The sequence below is a fragment of the Egretta garzetta genome, unplaced genomic scaffold (assembly GCF_000687185.1).
Source record: "Egretta garzetta isolate BGI_Z169 unplaced genomic scaffold, ASM68718v1 scaffold1074, whole genome shotgun sequence".
NCBI lineage: Eukaryota > Metazoa > Chordata > Aves > Pelecaniformes > Ardeidae > Egretta > Egretta garzetta.
In genome coordinates this window covers 1-19,349 of record NW_009259537.1, presented here as the reverse complement: position 1 = coordinate 19,349, position 19,349 = coordinate 1, and the positions used below count along the sequence as shown (strand labels likewise).

Below are 19,349 nucleotides of genomic sequence, written 5' to 3'. Positions count from 1 at the left end.
GTCCACTAATCAAATGATTCTCCACCATCATTCATATATATATATATATGTGTGTGTGTATATAAAAGAATATTTGTTTCTTTGCCTGGGAACTCTTGACTAAGCTGCATCAAGAACACATGCACAGCTGCACTTTCACGCCTGTGTAGAGACTACTAACTAAGCTAGTAAGACCCCACCTTCTCATCTTCAGATTGCCTCAGGTTAAAAAAAAAAAAAAAAAAAAAAAAGTCAGTTTTGATCTGACACTCTTCAGTCATGATTCTAGACAGTCTGAAATATTGGGATTGCTGGTGATGGTATAGTTCATCAAAAAAACGGTTACTGCTATATCCTTTCCACTTGCCCAGGTTCTACTCTGATGAAGTGACGTGGAGTGTCGACAGGCAGTTCCTGTGGGGTCCTGGGCTGCTTATTTCCCCTGTCCTTGACCCGGTAAGTTTGGCTCTTTTGGTGCCTATCTCATAATCACTTCGTGGGGCACAGGGACACTTGAGTCACCCGGTTCCAGCTCTTTTCTCTGGCAGAGGACAGCAGCATAAAATGTCCACGTTACGTTCCTCCTGTCACTCCTTTATTCCACTCATTACAAACCACCTTCTGGTTCTGAGCCTTTGTTGTTCAGTCCTGTGACAATTCTGTCACTCAGCTTCAAGGGTATAGGCCCCCACCACATACGTATTTCGTGCTGAAATCACACTCTCCCGCCTTGGTTCTGCTGAACAAGCTGAACTGCAAAAATAGGCTCTGCCATTTCCCTGAGGATCCCAGGAAATTTGCTCTGCTCCTATTCTAGTCTGAACTCTTCTGTCTTGACCGGACCTGTAAACTCTGTTGGCAAAGCGACTGCAGAGGCCTTTGTCTATTAGCATGAACACAGCTCTATCTCCAGTGCAAGCATGGGTTTTGCTAGATCCTTAGATTGCATTTATTTTTTCTTGGGTACATCATGGTACTTGTGGATGGATTCCTAACAAGCCTAGGTTTTGCCTCTTGGTTTTTTTGTGGTTTTTTCTTTCCTCCTTCATTTATTGCTTCCAGGGAGAGAACTCAGAGCATATCTTTATCAGTGCCAAAATGGAAAGTCTTGCACTTTGTGCTGTTAATCCCACTCCTATTTTCCAGTCCGCCAGGGAGTCAAAGTCACTGGTCGAATGCTGTGATTCACCTCAGCTCTGTATCATCTCTGACTTTCCTTCAGAATCAGCTTCTCTTGCTGCATTTCAGCTTGTCTGTGGTGCAACAAGAAAACAAATAGATCGTGGCTTATTCTGTGGCAGGGTCTTGTAAATAATGATTGTTAATGCCAGTAACACATATGCCATGGAGTAAGACAAGACAGTTGTTAACTTCATAAAATGAAAGCAAGAATCTGAAAGATGCCAGCCCAGAGAAATGTGAAAATAAAGAAGACGTAGAGATACTTGTGGATATGATCTGAGCCACTGGATTTGAAGCACGGTGACTTTGGGTTACATACAGTGAGCTGCCACATTGTAGAGCCATGAATCAGTTGTCTGCCAGTAGCTTTGCATAAATTGTTCTTAGATTGCCATCATCAAAAAAACCAGTAAGGAAAACAGCAAAGAGTAGAAGTGTCAATGGTTTTCTCAATGTGAACTTGAGTTTTACTGTAAAATGTAGTTTATTCGACTAAGTTGCCTTCAAACATGAAAGTCGTTTCTCTGTTTAACTTTCAGGGTGTGGATGCAATTCAAGCCTATATTCCTGATGCGGTCTGGTATGAGTATGACACAGTAGGTAAATGCAGAGGATACTCTGGGGATATTTTCTAAATGGCTATGTGAGAAATTAAGATTGTCAGCCCTGCTTTGGTGACAGAGACCTAAAGTAAAGCCCGCAGGAAGGAAAATGGTGAAACAAGAGATGAAGGGTGGTGGGTTAAGGGCATGCATCAAAGAGTCAAGAATAAGGAACAGAGGTGTGGAATATAGCACAGGAGATGGTAAGGCAGAGTGAGTGGAAACTTTAACAAAGACCATCTCAGAAATAAAATAAAACATAATGATTTTAATTTTGATGCACGAGAGCTTGCAATTATTCTTTACTAATCTCATTTCTACAAAGAAGTTTCCTGCTGTTATGATGATCCTTTTGACGGGTGCAAAAGGACCTTGTTCACATCAGATTCCTGTATTCACGTCAGAGTCCCAAAAGCACTTGCTCTCTGCATTGACTGAGCCAAAAATAAATAGTGAGAGATGTTGATGATTTATGATATAAGATCATCTTGACATGCAGCTGGTCTATGCTATGTGCCCATTGGCATGCAGATTTTTACGTAAGAAGCCTTTTCTAAAAGGAAGCATTAAGATGAAACTCAGGGCTTAAGAATGCAAGTAACACAACGTACCCATTCTCTTTTACATCCTTGTCAAAAAGGGAGTAAAAATCTCAGTGAGAAAACAATGGACCAGTATGCGCCTGCCAGCAGACAAACTGGGACTTCATTTGAGAGGAGGCTATATTTACCCTACTCAACAACCAGCTAACACAACAGTTGCAAGGTATGCTTCAAAACCAGATGCTTTTATGGTGGGTTTTTTGGGTTTTTTAAGACTGAGATGAGGATTTCCAAATCAGTAGCAGCCCATTGCATCTAGAATTTTCACCTTGAAATATGGGAATAACTGTGAGCCACACCTCACTTCCACCACTTCCAAAGTTAGAGGTTCAGTGATTAATTACAGGAGTATTTGCATAGCATTTTGTAAACTTGCCATGTATTTTAATCTGTTTACAAGAAAATGAAAGGCAACCAAAGACTAATATCTGAGGCAATTCTCAAAGTATTGCAACCCTGTTGAGTGTCACGTTCTTAACACAAACATGAAGGATGCGTTAAGACTGTTTAGATACTTGTTGTACATGTGAGACACAAAGTCTTTCTTTCCACAGCCGCAAGAACCCAATGGGACTTATAATTGCCCTGGATGACAACAATGCAGCTTCTGGAGACTTGTTCTGGGATGATGGAGAATCTACTGGTGAGCAGTTATCAATAGTGAAATAAGCATGATTAAGAAAGCATTCATATGGACAGGTTTCAATCTCCCTGCTGATTTCATGGAGCAAGAATAAGGCATTGTTGCCACATGCTATTAACCCTTGGTTGTATGTCAATAGTTTTTCACCACGTTTAAGTGGAAAATTGTAACTTATTAATTTTTTCCGTGTTCAGGTTTTGCTCTAGCCTTAAATATGTAAAGGTTTGGTACATTAGCATGCTGACTGTTAAACCCAGCTGTCAAGTTTGATATATATTCTGGTATATATCTCCAAATTAGTTTCAACGGGTGCAAGAACGCACATAATTACTGTTCGACACTGAGAATGAGTAGAAAATGCAAAACTAGCACTGTTACTAATTCTCTGGAATTATTTAAATTGCTTGTGAAAACAGTAGAAATTTGGTTAACTCAGAAGTACAGTCTTGGAGCCAACTTCTTTTTGCCATCTGGTTTCCACAGCCTACTGGTGCATGAGCACGTGGGTAAGAGGGTACGGGCTATATTTGTCTTGTTGCCAACCTCACCTTTAGTAAAGCTGCTGGGAAACTTGTTGGGATAGGCGCTATGATTGTGCCAAGGCCTGTCAACCTCATCTCTTGTGATGCACTGGCATCGATACTCCTTATCTCACCAGGTTTTTCTGTCAAACAATTTACAACACACATACCTTTTTTGCTTAGGGTAAGATTAAGGTTGCAACTTAATTCAACACAATTTTTTTTTTTTTTTAAAAAGGCACAAACCTCTAATTTAAGGTTAAACCTGCTTTTGGGAGGCATGCATTCTAAGGAAAGCAGAGTTGATTCAAGAGCAATGAAAGAACTTTGCAAAAAATAAATATTTTCACCATTTTAATGTTGAGATGAAGGAAATTTGAAAAAAGAAGTGTCTTGAACTGTGGGATTTCCTATGGGATTTCTGAGGATTTAGTTAGGTATCCTGTTTCTATTAGACTCAAAGGATTTGGGGTACATAAATCCTTTAGGATGCTTTTACAACTTTTGTTCTTTATTAGAAACTTTTTAGAAAAGTCAGTAAGCAGTTCAAAGGGTTATTCTGAAATGATTTTTGAAGAACTTTTATAAAATACTCAAGCTTGTGCTAAAATTATTTAAGGACTTATATTTGACTTTTTTTTTTTTTTTTTAAATTTGCAATGTACCGTAACATTCAGAGCAAAGTGCTTTATTTTATGGTGTATGCCAGTTAATACTGTTGCATTTCAAGTAGACCCGATCTTCTCTAATTCATGTCCTACTGTATCCATAGACTGCTGTCAATGGCAAAAGTGTCAGAGCTTTCTTTAGCTACACTGGAATAAAATGTAGGCTATAAAACTGCAACAGTAAGAATGTACAGATGAAGATGAAGTTGGAGTAATATTACCATTGAAGTAAAAATAAATAATGCTAAGATATTATGTGCATGAGTAATTTATAATCCCAAAAATTAGGTAGAGATCCTTCAGACAGCAATTCATGGAGGTGTTTTACACACAAGGAGTCTAACTGTGCATGCATATTTTCAGGAACGATTTTTAGATATTTGGGAGATGACAGAGATTTTCTCATGTGAACTAACCTCACCACTGTCCCTCCACAGGCTGTATCAGAATTGGTACATTCCTACCTCTGTCTTCTGATATGCCCAAGCACCTCTTCTAGGCACATAAGTGGCCCAGTTTCTCTGGGTTATCCTCCAGTTGCTAGAAACTACCTTTACCCTTAGTCACAATCTATTTTTTTGCTTCAGCAAGGCCTAGGGTTCTGACTAGATGTCCATGAAAGCAAGCAGCAGTTGGGGTTCATAACTGCATCCCCCCTTTCCCAATTACATAGCTACCTTGTCCTCCACATTATGCATTCAGCCTGTATAAGTCCCTTTTGTTATTTTAACTATACCAATCATATCTCCCAGAAAAACTTTCAAGCCTCTTCTTTTCTTTCAATTTTATGGAAGTTTGGGATGCTTTTAAGAAATAGAGCTGTGATTTGGCTGATTATTGCTGCCATAAATATTGAAGGCCTTGGGTGGTTGCTGATATGACAGCTATATGTACTCCTTTGTCAAGGCCTAAAATAACAAAGCTATTATTGTACTCACTTCTGGTGAGAAACAAAACAATAAAACATCTTATGATGTTATTTCCTGCCCAAAACTTACAGGTTGCATTCTTTTCAGGGAAACGTTTTACAATTTGCTTGCAATGACAGTATTTTTCTTTTTGTACATGGAAAAAAAATTGCCAGATTGCTTGACTCAACTTTTGTATTTCTTTTTCCCAGTTGTGTGTTATTTCCTCTCTTATGGTTCCCTGGCATAGATTATTAATATTATTGTCATTTTTCATGAAAAGTGCTTATTTAGGGTATTTTAAAGGATTAATTTTGAGCCATGCATCTGCATGTAAGAGAACCTAAGAAGAAATAACAATAAAATAAAAAATTAGTACATTTTAGAAAAGCTGATTTCAATGAAATTTTGGAAAAATTTTGAAAATTAAATCTCCTGGGTGAGTGGCCTAAGGAAAAAAGACAAAGAGGAATTTCAGTTCCTCAAAGAAACATTAAAACATATTTGAGTTGCACAGTGCAGCCTCCAAACAGAATTAGATAATAATTAGCAATTTATTGGTATCTAGCAGTGGCACAGTCCTGGTTTTAATGCCATTCTTTTCTGCACAGCAAGTGTAACTTCTTTCTTCACCTTTCAGGTACAGTTCAGAGTAAAGCCTACATTTACTATGAGTTTACAGTTTCCAATGTAAGTATTTTAGTCTAAATGATCTTATTTTCATTTTCAATTTTTATCAATAGTATCTTCAAAGGGCATTCTTTTCTCCCTCCTTTTTCTCCAGTAATATATACCAAGAAGGAAAATAGTTGACAAAGTCTAAGAGGAGTCATGTTCAGAATACTGTAATTTAACTGGAATGAAAATCTGCTATTTGTCTTTTCTTCTCCCAGTTAATAGAAGTATCTAAAAACCTGCTGTTTCCTTTCACGTAACAAATGCAGCAGCAACATTTATTGAGCAAGAGAACTGTAAAGCATCAGTGGCAGTTAAAACAGAGTCAAAAAGAATGTGAATGAACTGTTTGTGATCCTCGAAATACTGGAAATTTGAAAAAAGTCTCTGTACACTGTAAAAATACAGCTGAATGTTTCCAGAGAGTGAGAGGAAGACCTACGCCTTGGCTGAACCCACAGAACCTACTTTGTGACTAAGTTTTAGTTTTTAAATCTTTTTAAACTGAAACTACCTTGGCAGGGTTAATTTATGTCAGAGTGAAGTCCAGATAGTGTTTCTATTCAATATTCACCAGAGATACCATATGACAAAGATTCCAAGTCATATGATCACATATTTTTTGTATAATAATAATATCTGCCAAAGGTGTTCTTTCCCTTGCCATGGTGAAACTGCAGGGCAACAACTGAGAGAGAATGCATAGAAACATGGGAGTGGAAGCAAAGGAGTAGAAGGTGAAAGCGCAGGAATTTATTTTTTTTGGTAGTTACATGTAATCATGCAATCATTTGTAGATAAGAAACCTCAGTTACTGTTGGAGTTTGAAATTCTTTTATCAAACCATCAGTTGACTGTCATGATGCTTAATTAAAAATTAACATAAACTTTCATGTGGAGAGTAATAAGAAAGTTATACACTGGCATATGTGACAGCCATGGTACAGTTCTGCTCTTTGGACTCTTAATCTAGTAATAGCCAATGCAATTGAATATGAACTGGTACTTTTATATCAAGAAAACTAATTATGAACCTTCACTTGTTGGATCCCAGCGAGGTCACAGTTGAGTAGAGGTTACCTGCGCTGTCACAGCCACATGTCAGCCTTTTCTTATTTCCAAAACAAGCAAAAAAAGGAAGCTGAAAGACAACTATGAATCATATTATATATATGTTAGAAAATCCTTGTTGTAAGAACAACAAGCAGGGCAATAATTAATATGTTAGGAAAAAGGTATTGGCTTACTTCATGATACAGTATGAAGACCTAATTAGAAAAAAATTGTTACATCAGAAAGATTTTTGGCAGATTTGTTTTGTAAGAATGTGATCACTATATTATTTTTTCAGAATGTCCTACAAATGAATGCTATAAACAGCAATTATGCTGATCCAAACAAGTTAAAATTTGAAGAAATCAAGATATTGGGAGCCCTCCAGGAAATAACGTCAGTTACTGTTTCTCAGAACAACGTTGTGGAAAATTCTTCACTTAATATCACTTATTATCCTCTACAAAAGGTAAAACAATAACAGGAAGATGGGAAGTAAACATCTTTGAAATTGCATCACCTTTATTTTATATTTTGCTAAGGACAGTACCCAGTACTAATGTTGTTTCAACAGAATACATCATGTATTTTGTTAAAGAAAAAAAAGTAAAATTGCATTCTACTCAGCTGCATACAAAGTGCATCTAAGTTTTGCTCTCAGACCCTCAGTGCACCAGAAAGTTTACTTATGCAGTTATTCATTTAGTGAAATTTAATTTCTAAGAAGAGGAATAGCTTTGTGATTTTGTTTGATATTGGAGGAGGATACCAAATATTTATGGTTTAAGTGAGTATTTGTGCATTTTTTTAAAACAAAATCAAGTGCACTGTTTAAAGCTCCTTTATCACTTCATACAGAGTTTTTCACAGGATGAATACAGGAAAGCAGAAACACAGTGTATTTATGTGCAAAGCAAGCAAACATGTTGCTGTTAGTTGGGAAGCTTTCATGAAAATGCTTTCCCATACTAAGGATAGTGCTGCCATTGCTTTGAGTTTGCATTGTACACCCTCTTTAATTATTACAAACACCTGAGTTACCTGTTAATTATCTTAGTTACTGAATCCAAAGAAAGATATTATAACTTTTTCTTACCTCTTAAATTCATATTTCAAAACATGAAGGATCTTTGTTCCTGTTTGCTTCCAAGACAGCTATGGGACTGACTCAATTTTTTTAGATTCTTAATTTTTCAAATTTTATCTGCAAAAATATCAGTTGCTTGTTATTTCTTAATCGCAAAAGTGAGATTATATCAAGTATTATGGGACAGGGGGTTTTGTGAGTTGTCACATAGCGGAAAGTATTATTCGTGATGACTGCTATTGCTGCTGACTGAAAGGAAGATGGATGTGATGTGGGATTGAATAACTGTTTATTTTTAATATTTATAGGTTGCTCATATAACAGGACTTCAGCTTGAACTGGGAAAATCTTACACAGTAGAATGGACTCAACAACTGAGTGTCAATGAAAGGTTTAATTGTTATCCCAGTCCCAATCCAACACAAGAAAAATGTGAAAAACTTGGCTGTGCCTGGGAAGTAAGCAAAATGATTTCTCTAAACTAATGAGACAGAAACATTTCCAGAATCATATTTTTCTCTTTATAGTTGTTAGAGTGGAAAAAGTAGTCTGGCAGATTTGTCACATTTGAATAAAATTGGGGCACAGACATCAGCTGGCCTGTACTGGCAGATTTTATTTACCTCACTAAAACTAAGATAATTGGCAACCATGTAAGCTCTTCCAAAGTATATCAGAAATTGAGGGAAAATGTGGTATTTTTGGAAGGACGGAAAGAAATAATATTAGAGTTATGGAAAAATATAATTGTTTATTATTATTATTATCATCATCATCACCATCATCATCATCATCCCTTCCTTTTCTGTCCTATTAAACTGTCTTTATCTCAACCCATGAATTTCAGGGTTTTTTTCAGTTTTTCTCTCCCCATCCCACTGGGAAGTGGGGGAGTGAGAAAATGTCTGTGTGGTGTTTAACTGCCTGCCAGGTTAAACCACACAGAAGGTCCCTCCAACTAAATTACTCCACGATCTTCTAAAACTAAATTTTACAGCTTGGACACATCTCCTAGGCATGAAGACCAAAATTCTCTGCTACCTACTGTTGAACCAGCAACAGCTAAGTCGTTGATGGCCTGTCCTGATTTTGTTGTGCTATTAGGAATATTTTTTGTAATTTTGCATATTGGGAAATGGCTTTTCCTGTGAAATTGAACTTCAGTCCTGTTATGGACTAGGTATGTTCTGAATACTTGCTCAAGTTGGAAGGTGTTTTGAATTTGATGACAACAGGTGAATAAATATTCATTAGCAATTAAGATGTATGGAGCAGGCATAGTTTCATTTGAGTCAGGATTGATGTTAAGTGTCCAGAGGTGGCAGGCTAATGCACTAACCTACATCAGCTCTCTAACCTCAGAATACCTAGTTTGAGTGTTTATATTCACTGCAGCAGGAAACTGAAAGTAATCTTGATCTTGCTGTCAGGAGACCTTGGATAAATAGGATGTAATTCTCAGTAGATATTTTAAGGATAACTCATGTGAATAAAGCTAATGGAAAGGTCTCATCTGATATTACCTGAATGTTTGGGCACATCCCCTTATGTGAGCCAGAGACCAAAGAGCAACGAGATTAAGAGGGAGAAAGCTTTAGGAATTTCAACAGGCCAAGAGTAAGCCATTTTGTTGGATTGAGCTGAAGATCACAAATACAGGGAAATTAAATCCACCTTCGCTGTGTGAGGTTTCAGTTTCCTGACTGAACTATTCGTACAGCCTTCACTGGATTGTCTGATTCTCTCTGATTTAATGTAGGGATCAATAGGTTCTGTATTACTTCTTTATTGGTCACTAGTTGCATTAAGTTTTCCCCAAAATTCTGCATTTGACAGCTATCTGATAAACATGGGAGTTTTGGATTCCATGCTTATAACTAACAAAAAATACAGCAGGCCGGTGTAGCTCACTAACCTGTAACGTATTTCTGTTCACAGCAGGTAACATTAAACTCGAATATTCCACCCTGCTATTACATCTCCGACAATGCTTACTCTGTAGACAAAGTAGAATACACCTCATCAGGTTTGGCAGCCAACCTCACCTTAAACACTTCCAAGACCAGAGCTAATGAGAATTTCACTTCACCAATTAGCACACTACGCTTGGAGGTGAAATATCATCTCAACCACATGCTGCAATTTAAGGTAATGTCATTCCAGAATTTTTGTCAGTATGTAATGTCCCATTGTTAAGAATAGTTTTATTTATAGAAATTATAAGGGCTTTTTATAGTCAGTTCTATATTACACAGACACTAGCACCTTTGCCTAAATGTTTCTCCTTCTAACCAAGTAGTTATTGCTCTTAGATCACATCTTTTTTTGTTCTGTAATGCTGTACTTCATTTTACAATGAATTGTATGAATCAAGGATATAATGTGAATATATATGTGTAATGTCAACAAGAAACTCTAGAACTAAAGACGGTTTATTAGTATACAGGTAAATTTATCTGTAAACATTATCATGACCGTACAGTTTATTTTTACATTAATCATTCTACTTCTATTCTAAATTTTTTAATACACTATTGTTTAGACTATAATTTATCACTGTTCATTTAATAATACTGAACTAAGCGTGATGCCTAAAATGGTCAAGCACCAAAAACTAACTTTTGTCAGCTTTCAGAATACAGAAAAACTTTAAAAAGCATCTCTTAAAGTTGGCCAAAAGATTAATCAGAAAGGTATTTACCAGACCTATATATATATATATATATCCCTATATTTTGAATATAGGTGTATACTTTAAATTCATATATATAAATGATTAGCCAAGTCATTCCTGATCCAAAATAAATCCTCAAGTTTGGGTTTTTTTTCCCAAACTAAATACTGTAGAAGAATTGGTTAAAGAATACATCTTGAAAGAAAATACTCATCTCAGCAAGCGTTTTCAACAATTTTCTCTATTCATTTTAACTAATCCAGATTTCTATCACTATAAATAAGATTTTGAACAACTCAAGGATTGAAATGAATTTATTTTTACTTCATAGATTTATGATTATAAAAATGCACGATATGAGGTTCCCGTACCATTAAATCTTCCGAGTTCCCCGACAAGCACAGACAAGGAAAGACTCTACGAAGTATCAGTTCAGAAAAAACCATTTGGTATACAGGTTCGGCGCAAAAGCACAGGAACAGTCATGTAAGCCATAATTATTTTATTTTTATTTTACTTGTTTTTGTTAGCTCTTTTCAAGCCAAATTATTTTCTTGTCCAATACTTTTTAAATACCTCAAGACTGGCTTTTGTAGTCTTCCCACAAAATGGCTCTGTCTGCCAAATTCCAGATGCTGCACCAGCGGACATGGCTTCACTATTGCATTGTATGAGAGCACTGACCAGGGGGAGGATGGAGACGGTGTCCTGAGCAATATCTTATTTTTTAGCATAATTATCTAAGTTTTTTTTTCCCCTGTCACTTCATAGTCTGACACTTCCTAAATGTCCTCTGCAACATAGACAACTCCAAAGGCTGTTTCTTGTGTAGTTCCCAAGTCTCTGGGAGGCACAACAATTTTCTACACTTCCTAGAATTTTCCTTAGGCAACCACAGCACTGACCATTAAGGATTGATCATTTGGTTCCGTTTTGGGGAATGGTTAGGAAAAAAAAATAGAAGAAACTAGTGTCTCAACTAACTTGCAGGTGGATTTTGGTAACATGACAACTAATAAGTCTGACAAAAGTTTCATTTCTTTCCTGATTAAGCTTGTCAGAACTAGAAAACAGAGAATAATGATGTCAGCAGTTGCATGTATTATGTTTTTTTTCTTCAAAAAGACATTCTTATATAATTTTTTAAAGTACGCAAAACTTAATTGCAAGTTGAGTTCCTTTTTGCCAACCAGAGTAATCATTCAAACTGCAGTTCAGCCTCCTGGACCAATGTAATTCTTTGGCAGAGCACCATCAAGTTGCAGTTTGGTGTCCAACTATAAAGGTGCTGATTTACAACAAATGAGACCTATGAATAGCGTTTCAGTGTAATCTGCACAAAAAGTCCAGTGAGCTGTAAAAAACACCTATTTACTATACTCCATTTGGCACCAAGGATCAGTCTGGGAGGAAAATATGATCATACATTTTCTTACTAAATTGCCAAAATATGATGCAACTTGCTGTGCATGATGCCTATGCATAATATATATATCTCTGATAGACACAGAGGACTTTGTGCCTCTAAACTGTGTACAAGATTCTTAGACAACCCCATTTCATGTGCTTTAAGTTTTCTCCATAACCATAACTCTTTTATTCCACCTTTACTGAAGAGTGAGATTTGCAGAGAAAGAGAGCCTAAAAGAAGTGTTTTCCAGGTAAACATGACACCGAAGACACTATATTCTTGTTTTTATTTTCTTCTTTCCATTTTAGCTGGGATTCACAGCTGCCCTCCTTCACGTTCAGCGACATGTTCATTCAGATTTCTACCCGCTTAGCATCCCAGTATATATACGGATTTGGAGAAACTGAGCACACCATGTTTCGACATAACATGAGCTGGCACACCTGGGGAATGTTCACAAGGGATCAGCCTCCTACTGTAAGTAGAAGCAAATGCAGCTTTTGGACCAATGAACCTAAAGTGCAGAGGTGTTCGGCAGGACTTTAAAGTCCAATGGACATCCAGTTTCACTGGACACACTTACTGACTTTGATTGTATTTATGATGGCTTATAATTTGGATGATGTCTCAATGGCAGTGGTCTTCTCTAAACCTATTCTTTCTTTGTGACCAGCAAGACCAATGTGTGGAGCTCAGGCCCCGAGTCAGGTGTTGGAAGACAACAAATGGCTTAGAAATAACAGCTCATTCCTCCTTTTTTTTTGTTCTTTTTATTCTTCTAATTATTCTGAAAGATAGACATGAGTCACGACAAATCCCACTACTTTGGGATTAAATTAGTACTTACAGAGGTAAATCAGAAATCTTATTTCTGTGTGTATACTTGTGTAATTTCCTATGAGATAGCACGTTTGCCTTTTCCAGGAAATGACCAATGAAATAGTGGTGGTTCATTATAGCTCTAATTTCCAGTTCAGGTTACAATATGTTTCTGGGTAAATGAAAGATAACAGAATGTTACCAGCATCTGCTGATCATATAGACACCTGCTGGTGTTTGAAAAGAAGGGCAAGTTTTGTCCTGGGGAAGCACTTTCTCCTTAGCAAGTTTTAAAAGCAGTGATACTTTTTCTTTGCTTCCTGCCTGGTCAGTCCTAACAGGACTGATTTAAGTTGTGAAGTTGAAAGTGATCTTCTGTAGGTAGGTTTATAGGTATGTAGGGCATAAGTATATAATTTTTTAGTTTACTTTTTGTATGTTTGGCAGTTGCGTGTCTCATCTTTCATTAAATTTATTAATAAATGCAAGTAAGTGAACGCTTGTGATGTTTCCCCAGTAGAATGTATTTTATTTTGTTTGCAGTACAAGTTGAATTCCTATGGTTACCAGCCATTTTACATGGCTCTTGAAGAAGATGGCAATGCCCATGGAGTTCTCTTGCTTAACAGCAATGCAATGGGTAAGAAAACCTTCACTTTATTTTCTTAGTGGATTTTATTTTTATGGTCAATGTTTTGCAATAGTGGCAAATCTAGGCACCCTTTCCTCATTTCACTTCCCCCATTTCCAGATGTGACGTTTCAGCCAACCCCTGCCCTGACGTACCGGACCACTGGAGGAATTCTTGACTTCTACATGGTTTTGGGCCCAACTCCAGAACTTGTTGTTCAGGAGTACACTGCAGTAGGATTCTTACTCTATTACAAATTAATGATGGGGTTTTTTTGGTTGATTGGTTGGTTTGTTTTGTTGTCACCTACTCACCACAAATATTCTTTCCTATTTGTAGCTGATTGGACGACCATTCATGCCACCCTACTGGTCTTTGGGATTCCAGTTGTGCCGCTATGGATACAACAGTGACTTGGAAATCGCCCATCTGGTGGAGGGCATGAAGGCAGCTGGCATTCCCTATGTATGTTGGCAGTTAATGTTTGAGTTCATGCCTGAACTTTTGAGTTCAGAGTATTAACTAAGATATTTAAACACAAAATCAAAAAACAATGAAAAAAAACACCACCATGGTAGAGTAGAGCAGACTGTGTTTTGCACTAGAGCTGAACATCTCTGCACACTCTGGGCTGTGTAGGCATCTGGCTGCTTTATTTTCCTTATCATTCATACCAAAGAAGCACCCAGATGCCTTAGTCAGTCATGGACTCTCGCCATGCTGGCTATGAAGGAGCAGTGTTCAACAAAAACAAGCAAGAAAGAAAATGAAGCAGCATCATTTCAGTGGTACATTGCTCTGTGTCAAGTCAGCTATGATTTGGCACATGTTGTTGTTGGGAAAGTTGGAATAGCACATAGGTCTAACAAAATTATACCATAAATTGAATGTGGCTCTTCATTTTAAATGTAATTAACATTATTACTACAATACAGAACAACTGTTTCCATTGTTTCCTTATAGGTATGGTAACATAGTGTGGTTTCTGTGTACATACATGTATGTACAAATCCAGGACTTTTTTTCTCTATCACGTATTAATTTCTACCCTCAGGCTAGATGCAGTAGTGAAAGGTTTATTTTGTACTGGATTTGCTGATAGGTTTGTGTTATAGTAATTTAACAGCTTTAGCTTAAAGTTACAGCTGCTTCCAATTTTACAGTTCAAAAATACAGTATTTTACTTATTTTGGAAGATTTTCAATAAATATGTATTTGGTAAAAAAGAAAAAAAATCACTTTAATTGTTTTTGTGAACTGCAGGATGTCCAATATGTAGATATTGACTATATGGAAAGGCAAGTGGACTTCACCATTGGCACACACTTTTCTGGATTACCAGATCTGGTTAACAGTATAAAAGAAGAAGGAATGAGATTTATCATTATCCTGGTCAGTTTTGAATAGTGCTTTTAAATTTCAATATATCACTGCAGAATTCAGAATATATTCAACAGCATTTCTAAAACCATTTTTGAGCATAAAAGTATTTTTAATTGTAGGATCCAGCTATCTCTGCAAATGAAACCAATTACCCTGCCTTCTCAAGAGGTGTGCAGGAAGATGTCTTCATAAAACGGCCCAATACCAATGACATTATATATTCCAAGGTACTGTTCTTAAAAAGCTGATGATGGAAAAGGCATGCTTTATCCAAGTGAGCAACGTATCAGCCTAGACTTCAGTGCTAGCCAAAGCGGGAAACGCTGCTAATGGTGTTTTCATGCCTGGCTGTAAATGACACATCAATGGCTCTGGAATGGGCTGCCCAGGGAGGTGGTCGAGTCCTCATCCCTGGAGGTATTTAAAAGAAGGCTAGATGAGGTGCTTAGGGACATGGTTTAGTGGTGGGATGGCAGGGTTAGGTTAAAGGTTGGACTCGATCATCTCAAAGGTCTTTTCCAACCAAAGTGATTCTATGATGCTATGATTCTATGAAATACTACAAACTGAATTGTCTTCAGTTTGTCTTGTCATTCACAGGTATCGGGGAAGAATGGTTATATCTGTCTGTTGCTGACACCTAGTTTATGTTCAGCGTGGTTTGATTATTTTAAAATGTCCTTTGTCCTATTAGGTCTGGCCATTCCTTCCCAACGTACAAGTCAATGAGTCACTGCCTATGCAAACCCAAATACAGGTAAATGTTGATACAGTTTGGTTATGGACTCAAATATAGACAAAGCAGCATATTAAGGAAAATAGCAGCAAACTAGTTGATAAATCTTGTGGGAGGAATAAGGTGAAGAAACTGGCTAGCATTCCTGATGGAGCCAAAAAAGTTAGTGAACAAGTAATTTTTTTTTTTATTTTTAATTTTTTTTAAACAAATTCCATCATTTTAACAGTGGGATGCTTTCAATCATGTCTGTTTTGTTTTCCTACTATTGTTACAGATCTATGGAGCACATGTTGCTTTCCCAGATTTCTTCCGCAATTCCACAGTGGGGTGGTGGAAGAGAGAAATCCTGGAGTTCTACAACAATCCCACCAATCCCTTGAGAAGCGTCAAGTTTGATGGTCTGTGGATTGTAAGTGTAGAAATGCATTCAGTTTCTGGATCATTTTTTTTCTCTGCCAGACACTAGCAGAGAGGACCACATTTCTCAGTATACGTACTGCTGTTGAAACTCAGAGGGTATCTGGTGTTAAATTGCCATTAATTAAAATAAAAAAAATAGGCTGGAGGGAAAGCAAGCAGAGCACCAGGCAGAACCTGAGCCCCCAGCCAAAGGCACCACTTTGGCTCTAGGTTGTACACTTGCACTGCCTCGGTATATTGCAACATTCCTCCTCCGCTGTGACACTGTTTGCACAGGGGAAACAGAGCCCAGACTTTACTGTTCTTGCCTTGGAACACTTGGAGGCTCCCTGTCCCTGCATCATGCCACGCACAAACGTGTCAAGAAAACATGGAATGGCAGACTGAGACTGCAGCTGCCAGGGCTCCTGAGGACTTCTGCAATGCTGCTTGTTTGTCATGTAGAATTTAGTGTGTTTTGTAGGTCTGAAGCAAATACAATCAAGTTTTGCTCTGTTTTTAGGACATGAATGAACCAGCAGCTTTTCTGAATGGCGCCATTGGTGGTTGTAGAAATGACCTCCTAAATATGCCACCATATATACCTCGTAAGTCTGATCATTCCTTAAAAAAGTTTTAGGTCATTCTGGTTACTACATAATTTCTTATATGGACTATGTGGTGTAAATGCCTAAAGTTAGGTATATAAAAACACAACTCCTAACTGAAAGTGGCCCTTTTTTCTGAGATTATGGGCACACTTCAACCTCACCTGTTTCAGTGGGAGCAGTAACTGCATGGCACTTTTTAAAATTAAAGTTATTTTCAGCTACTTGCCTGCATAGGGATTATGATACCTATTTTATATCTAGATGCGTTGCTTTAGGCATAGTAGAGAATATAGTTGTCTGTTTTGCAGTTTTCTCAGATGAATAATGCAATTAATTAAAAATCTAGGAAATATCCTTGTGTCTCCTCTCATTACCATTTATCTATACAGTCAAATAATTGAAATATTTAACTTTCTTAGCTTGGCTTTTCTAAGTACTGGTGTAAAATCGTACTAATTAGTAATTATTTATTAATGGTTTATTAGCATACTGCTTAAGCTTACAGTTGTCTTCAGTTATTATGAATAGTTTCTCAGGAATTGTCAGGAAGTTAATATTCAGACAGAGACCATACCCCCTGGCCCATTATCTTTCTGTTTGTACGGATGATGTGACAGTGTTTACAAAGATTTGCAATCTCTTCTGAATTTGGATATACTCTGTTTAGTCTTCGAGCATCTTCAGTAACAGCATCTCTAACCAAGCTATTGACACACTTACAGATCCAGATGCCTTCATAGGAATATTAGAAATATTCCATTTCAGAAAACAGGAAATGCTATTTTTATCATTATAAATAAATAAATGACAGTGTATATGCCTAAAAGAGAGTGAGCGCCAAAGAGATTATGAAAATTAAGAAAAAGTAAAATAAATCATTATTGAATGTTTATTATTAGAAAATAAATATTTTTCTTCTGTTTCCATTAGATTTGGGATACCGGTCAGATGGATTAACTGTCAAAACCCTATGCATGGAAGGTCAACAATATCTTCCAGATGGTACCCCTGTTAGACACTATGATGTCCACAGTCTTTATGGATGGTCACAGACAAAACCTACCTTAGAGTAAGTAAAGTATGCGTACTTTCTTGTTGTCTCCAAAATATGTTAGAAATGGATATGCTGTGCCTAGATTCTTCTGGCCAAAAGTTTCATCAGTTTATTTAACATACCAGAGAGAACTTTCTTTTCATCCTAATGCCTTCAGTTCTTCAGTTCACCTGGAAGTAGAGTTTGGTGTTCAGAGGTCTGAGCAGCAGTGCTATAGCTCTTGCAGTTCATATTAGTTCAGGCCCGTTACTGCTCAGCACAGCGATCCTGCCCATGGTGCAAGCAGGGTGGTACGAACCTGAGCTGCTGGAAAGGCTGTGCAGGAGATCTGAGGTGGGTCTGCGCACGTCTGAGCTGAAGCTGTGCTTCCACAGTCTCACTGCGATAAACTCCTTCTGCAACTGGAGCTAGCTAGAAGAAAAATAAAACCAAACCAGCTCAGGCACGTCTCCACCTGCAGCTGCATCACGGACGGTCTCGGGACAAGCAGGCAAAGGCCTTATTTTGAGGTTATCAGCTTTGAAAATCACTGACTCTGACCAGGAACAATTTTCAAGGTACATTTGAAAGACAGTTTACCCAAGTCTGATCCTAACGAAACGTCTGGCTCGCCTAGCTGGGGAGCAAGTCTTGGTCCACCCGTTCTGAGGACTTTCCTCCACAGAAGTGTTATGTTGTGCAGGCTTAATTGCTGACCTGCATTATGAAGAAAGATGGCCACGGTGCTATTTCTCCTATGGTTTAATCTGGATGTAATTACTCACCATCGAGCGTTTCCTTGTCCCAACACATTCAAGCACAACATGTTGCCTTTTCAGCAGCGATTTCTATTATGAGACAGGCACCGAGGCCGTCCTGGGGCGATGCTCTGCATTGTAAACGCGAGCAGTCAATCAAAAGACACTTCTCGGGTGTTCATTCACAAGGCAGAATGGAGAACAGGTCTGAACATTTTGATCAGCTGTTGGGAACAGTAATTGCTCAACGCTAGTCTCAATAATTACTGTAATTAACATATAAAACACTTTTTGTTTCCAGGTTTTGCTGGGATAGCCCAGGTTACTCCTAACGATGATATTGCTTTTGCCTCACACTGTACATCTAGGGAGGGAAAACGAGCATAGTTTTTTAACCATGTTAGTGTAAGAAGGGCTCGATTGTGTCCTCTATTGAAAACAAATTTAGTAGGAGTGAAAGGGGGAAGCGATGACTTTTAACATGCAAGCTGTGTGCATAAGGCTTTACTTTTAAGAATTTATTTTCTCAGTTCTAAGGCAAACGTCGTTATCTGTTCCTTCCTGAAGAGTACCCAGCCTGCTTTAGATAATGTCTGATCTAATGATAATATACTTGTGTTGTTTCATTTCCAATTCAAGGAGTAAGCAAGGAAATAGTGTTTCTTTACAGCTCTTAACAACCTTAAAGCCCTTGGTAACTTTGATATTAGCATAAAGACAGTATCAAGGCTGCTTGAATTTTTGACAGAGCGGATGCTGTATTTGGCAGCGTGCCATTGCAGCGCTGCCACTCAAGGCAGGAGCAAAATTGCTGACAGGGCAGGCAGGGAAGTCTGGTACCTCACACGTGATTTGGGCACTGTCAGTAGACAATAATGTAACACTGAGAGGAAGATTTCTGTCATTTCTGTGTATTAGGTACGAACTGAAATGTACTGAAATATTTTCTCTGGTTTTGAGAGGTACCCTAA

At 37.6% G+C, this 19,349-nt stretch overlaps 1 protein-coding gene across 1 annotated transcript in view; it reads left to right on the top strand.

The window, feature by feature from the left end:
* LOC104125241 (maltase-glucoamylase, intestinal) overlaps positions 1-17,660 on the top strand; it is a gene marked incomplete at its 3' end in the record, with an annotated part of 75,713 nt that extends 58,053 nt beyond the window's left edge. Inside the window, 19 exon segments of the mRNA XM_035893227.1 lie at positions 351-435; positions 1,701-1,757; positions 2,404-2,528; positions 2,920-3,008; positions 5,746-5,795; positions 7,132-7,302; positions 8,229-8,378; positions 9,862-10,068; positions 10,926-11,080; positions 12,314-12,482; positions 13,368-13,464; positions 13,576-13,688; positions 13,795-13,920; positions 14,719-14,847; positions 14,958-15,065; positions 15,533-15,595; positions 15,852-15,986; positions 16,500-16,584; positions 17,518-17,660. Coding sequence (XP_035749120.1) covers positions 351-435; positions 1,701-1,757; positions 2,404-2,528; positions 2,920-3,008; positions 5,746-5,795; positions 7,132-7,302; positions 8,229-8,378; positions 9,862-10,068; positions 10,926-11,080; positions 12,314-12,482; positions 13,368-13,464; positions 13,576-13,688; positions 13,795-13,920; positions 14,719-14,847; positions 14,958-15,065; positions 15,533-15,595; positions 15,852-15,986; positions 16,500-16,584; positions 17,518-17,660 — 2,257 coding nt within the window.
* Between the last annotated feature and the right edge of the window lie 1,689 nt (positions 17,661-19,349).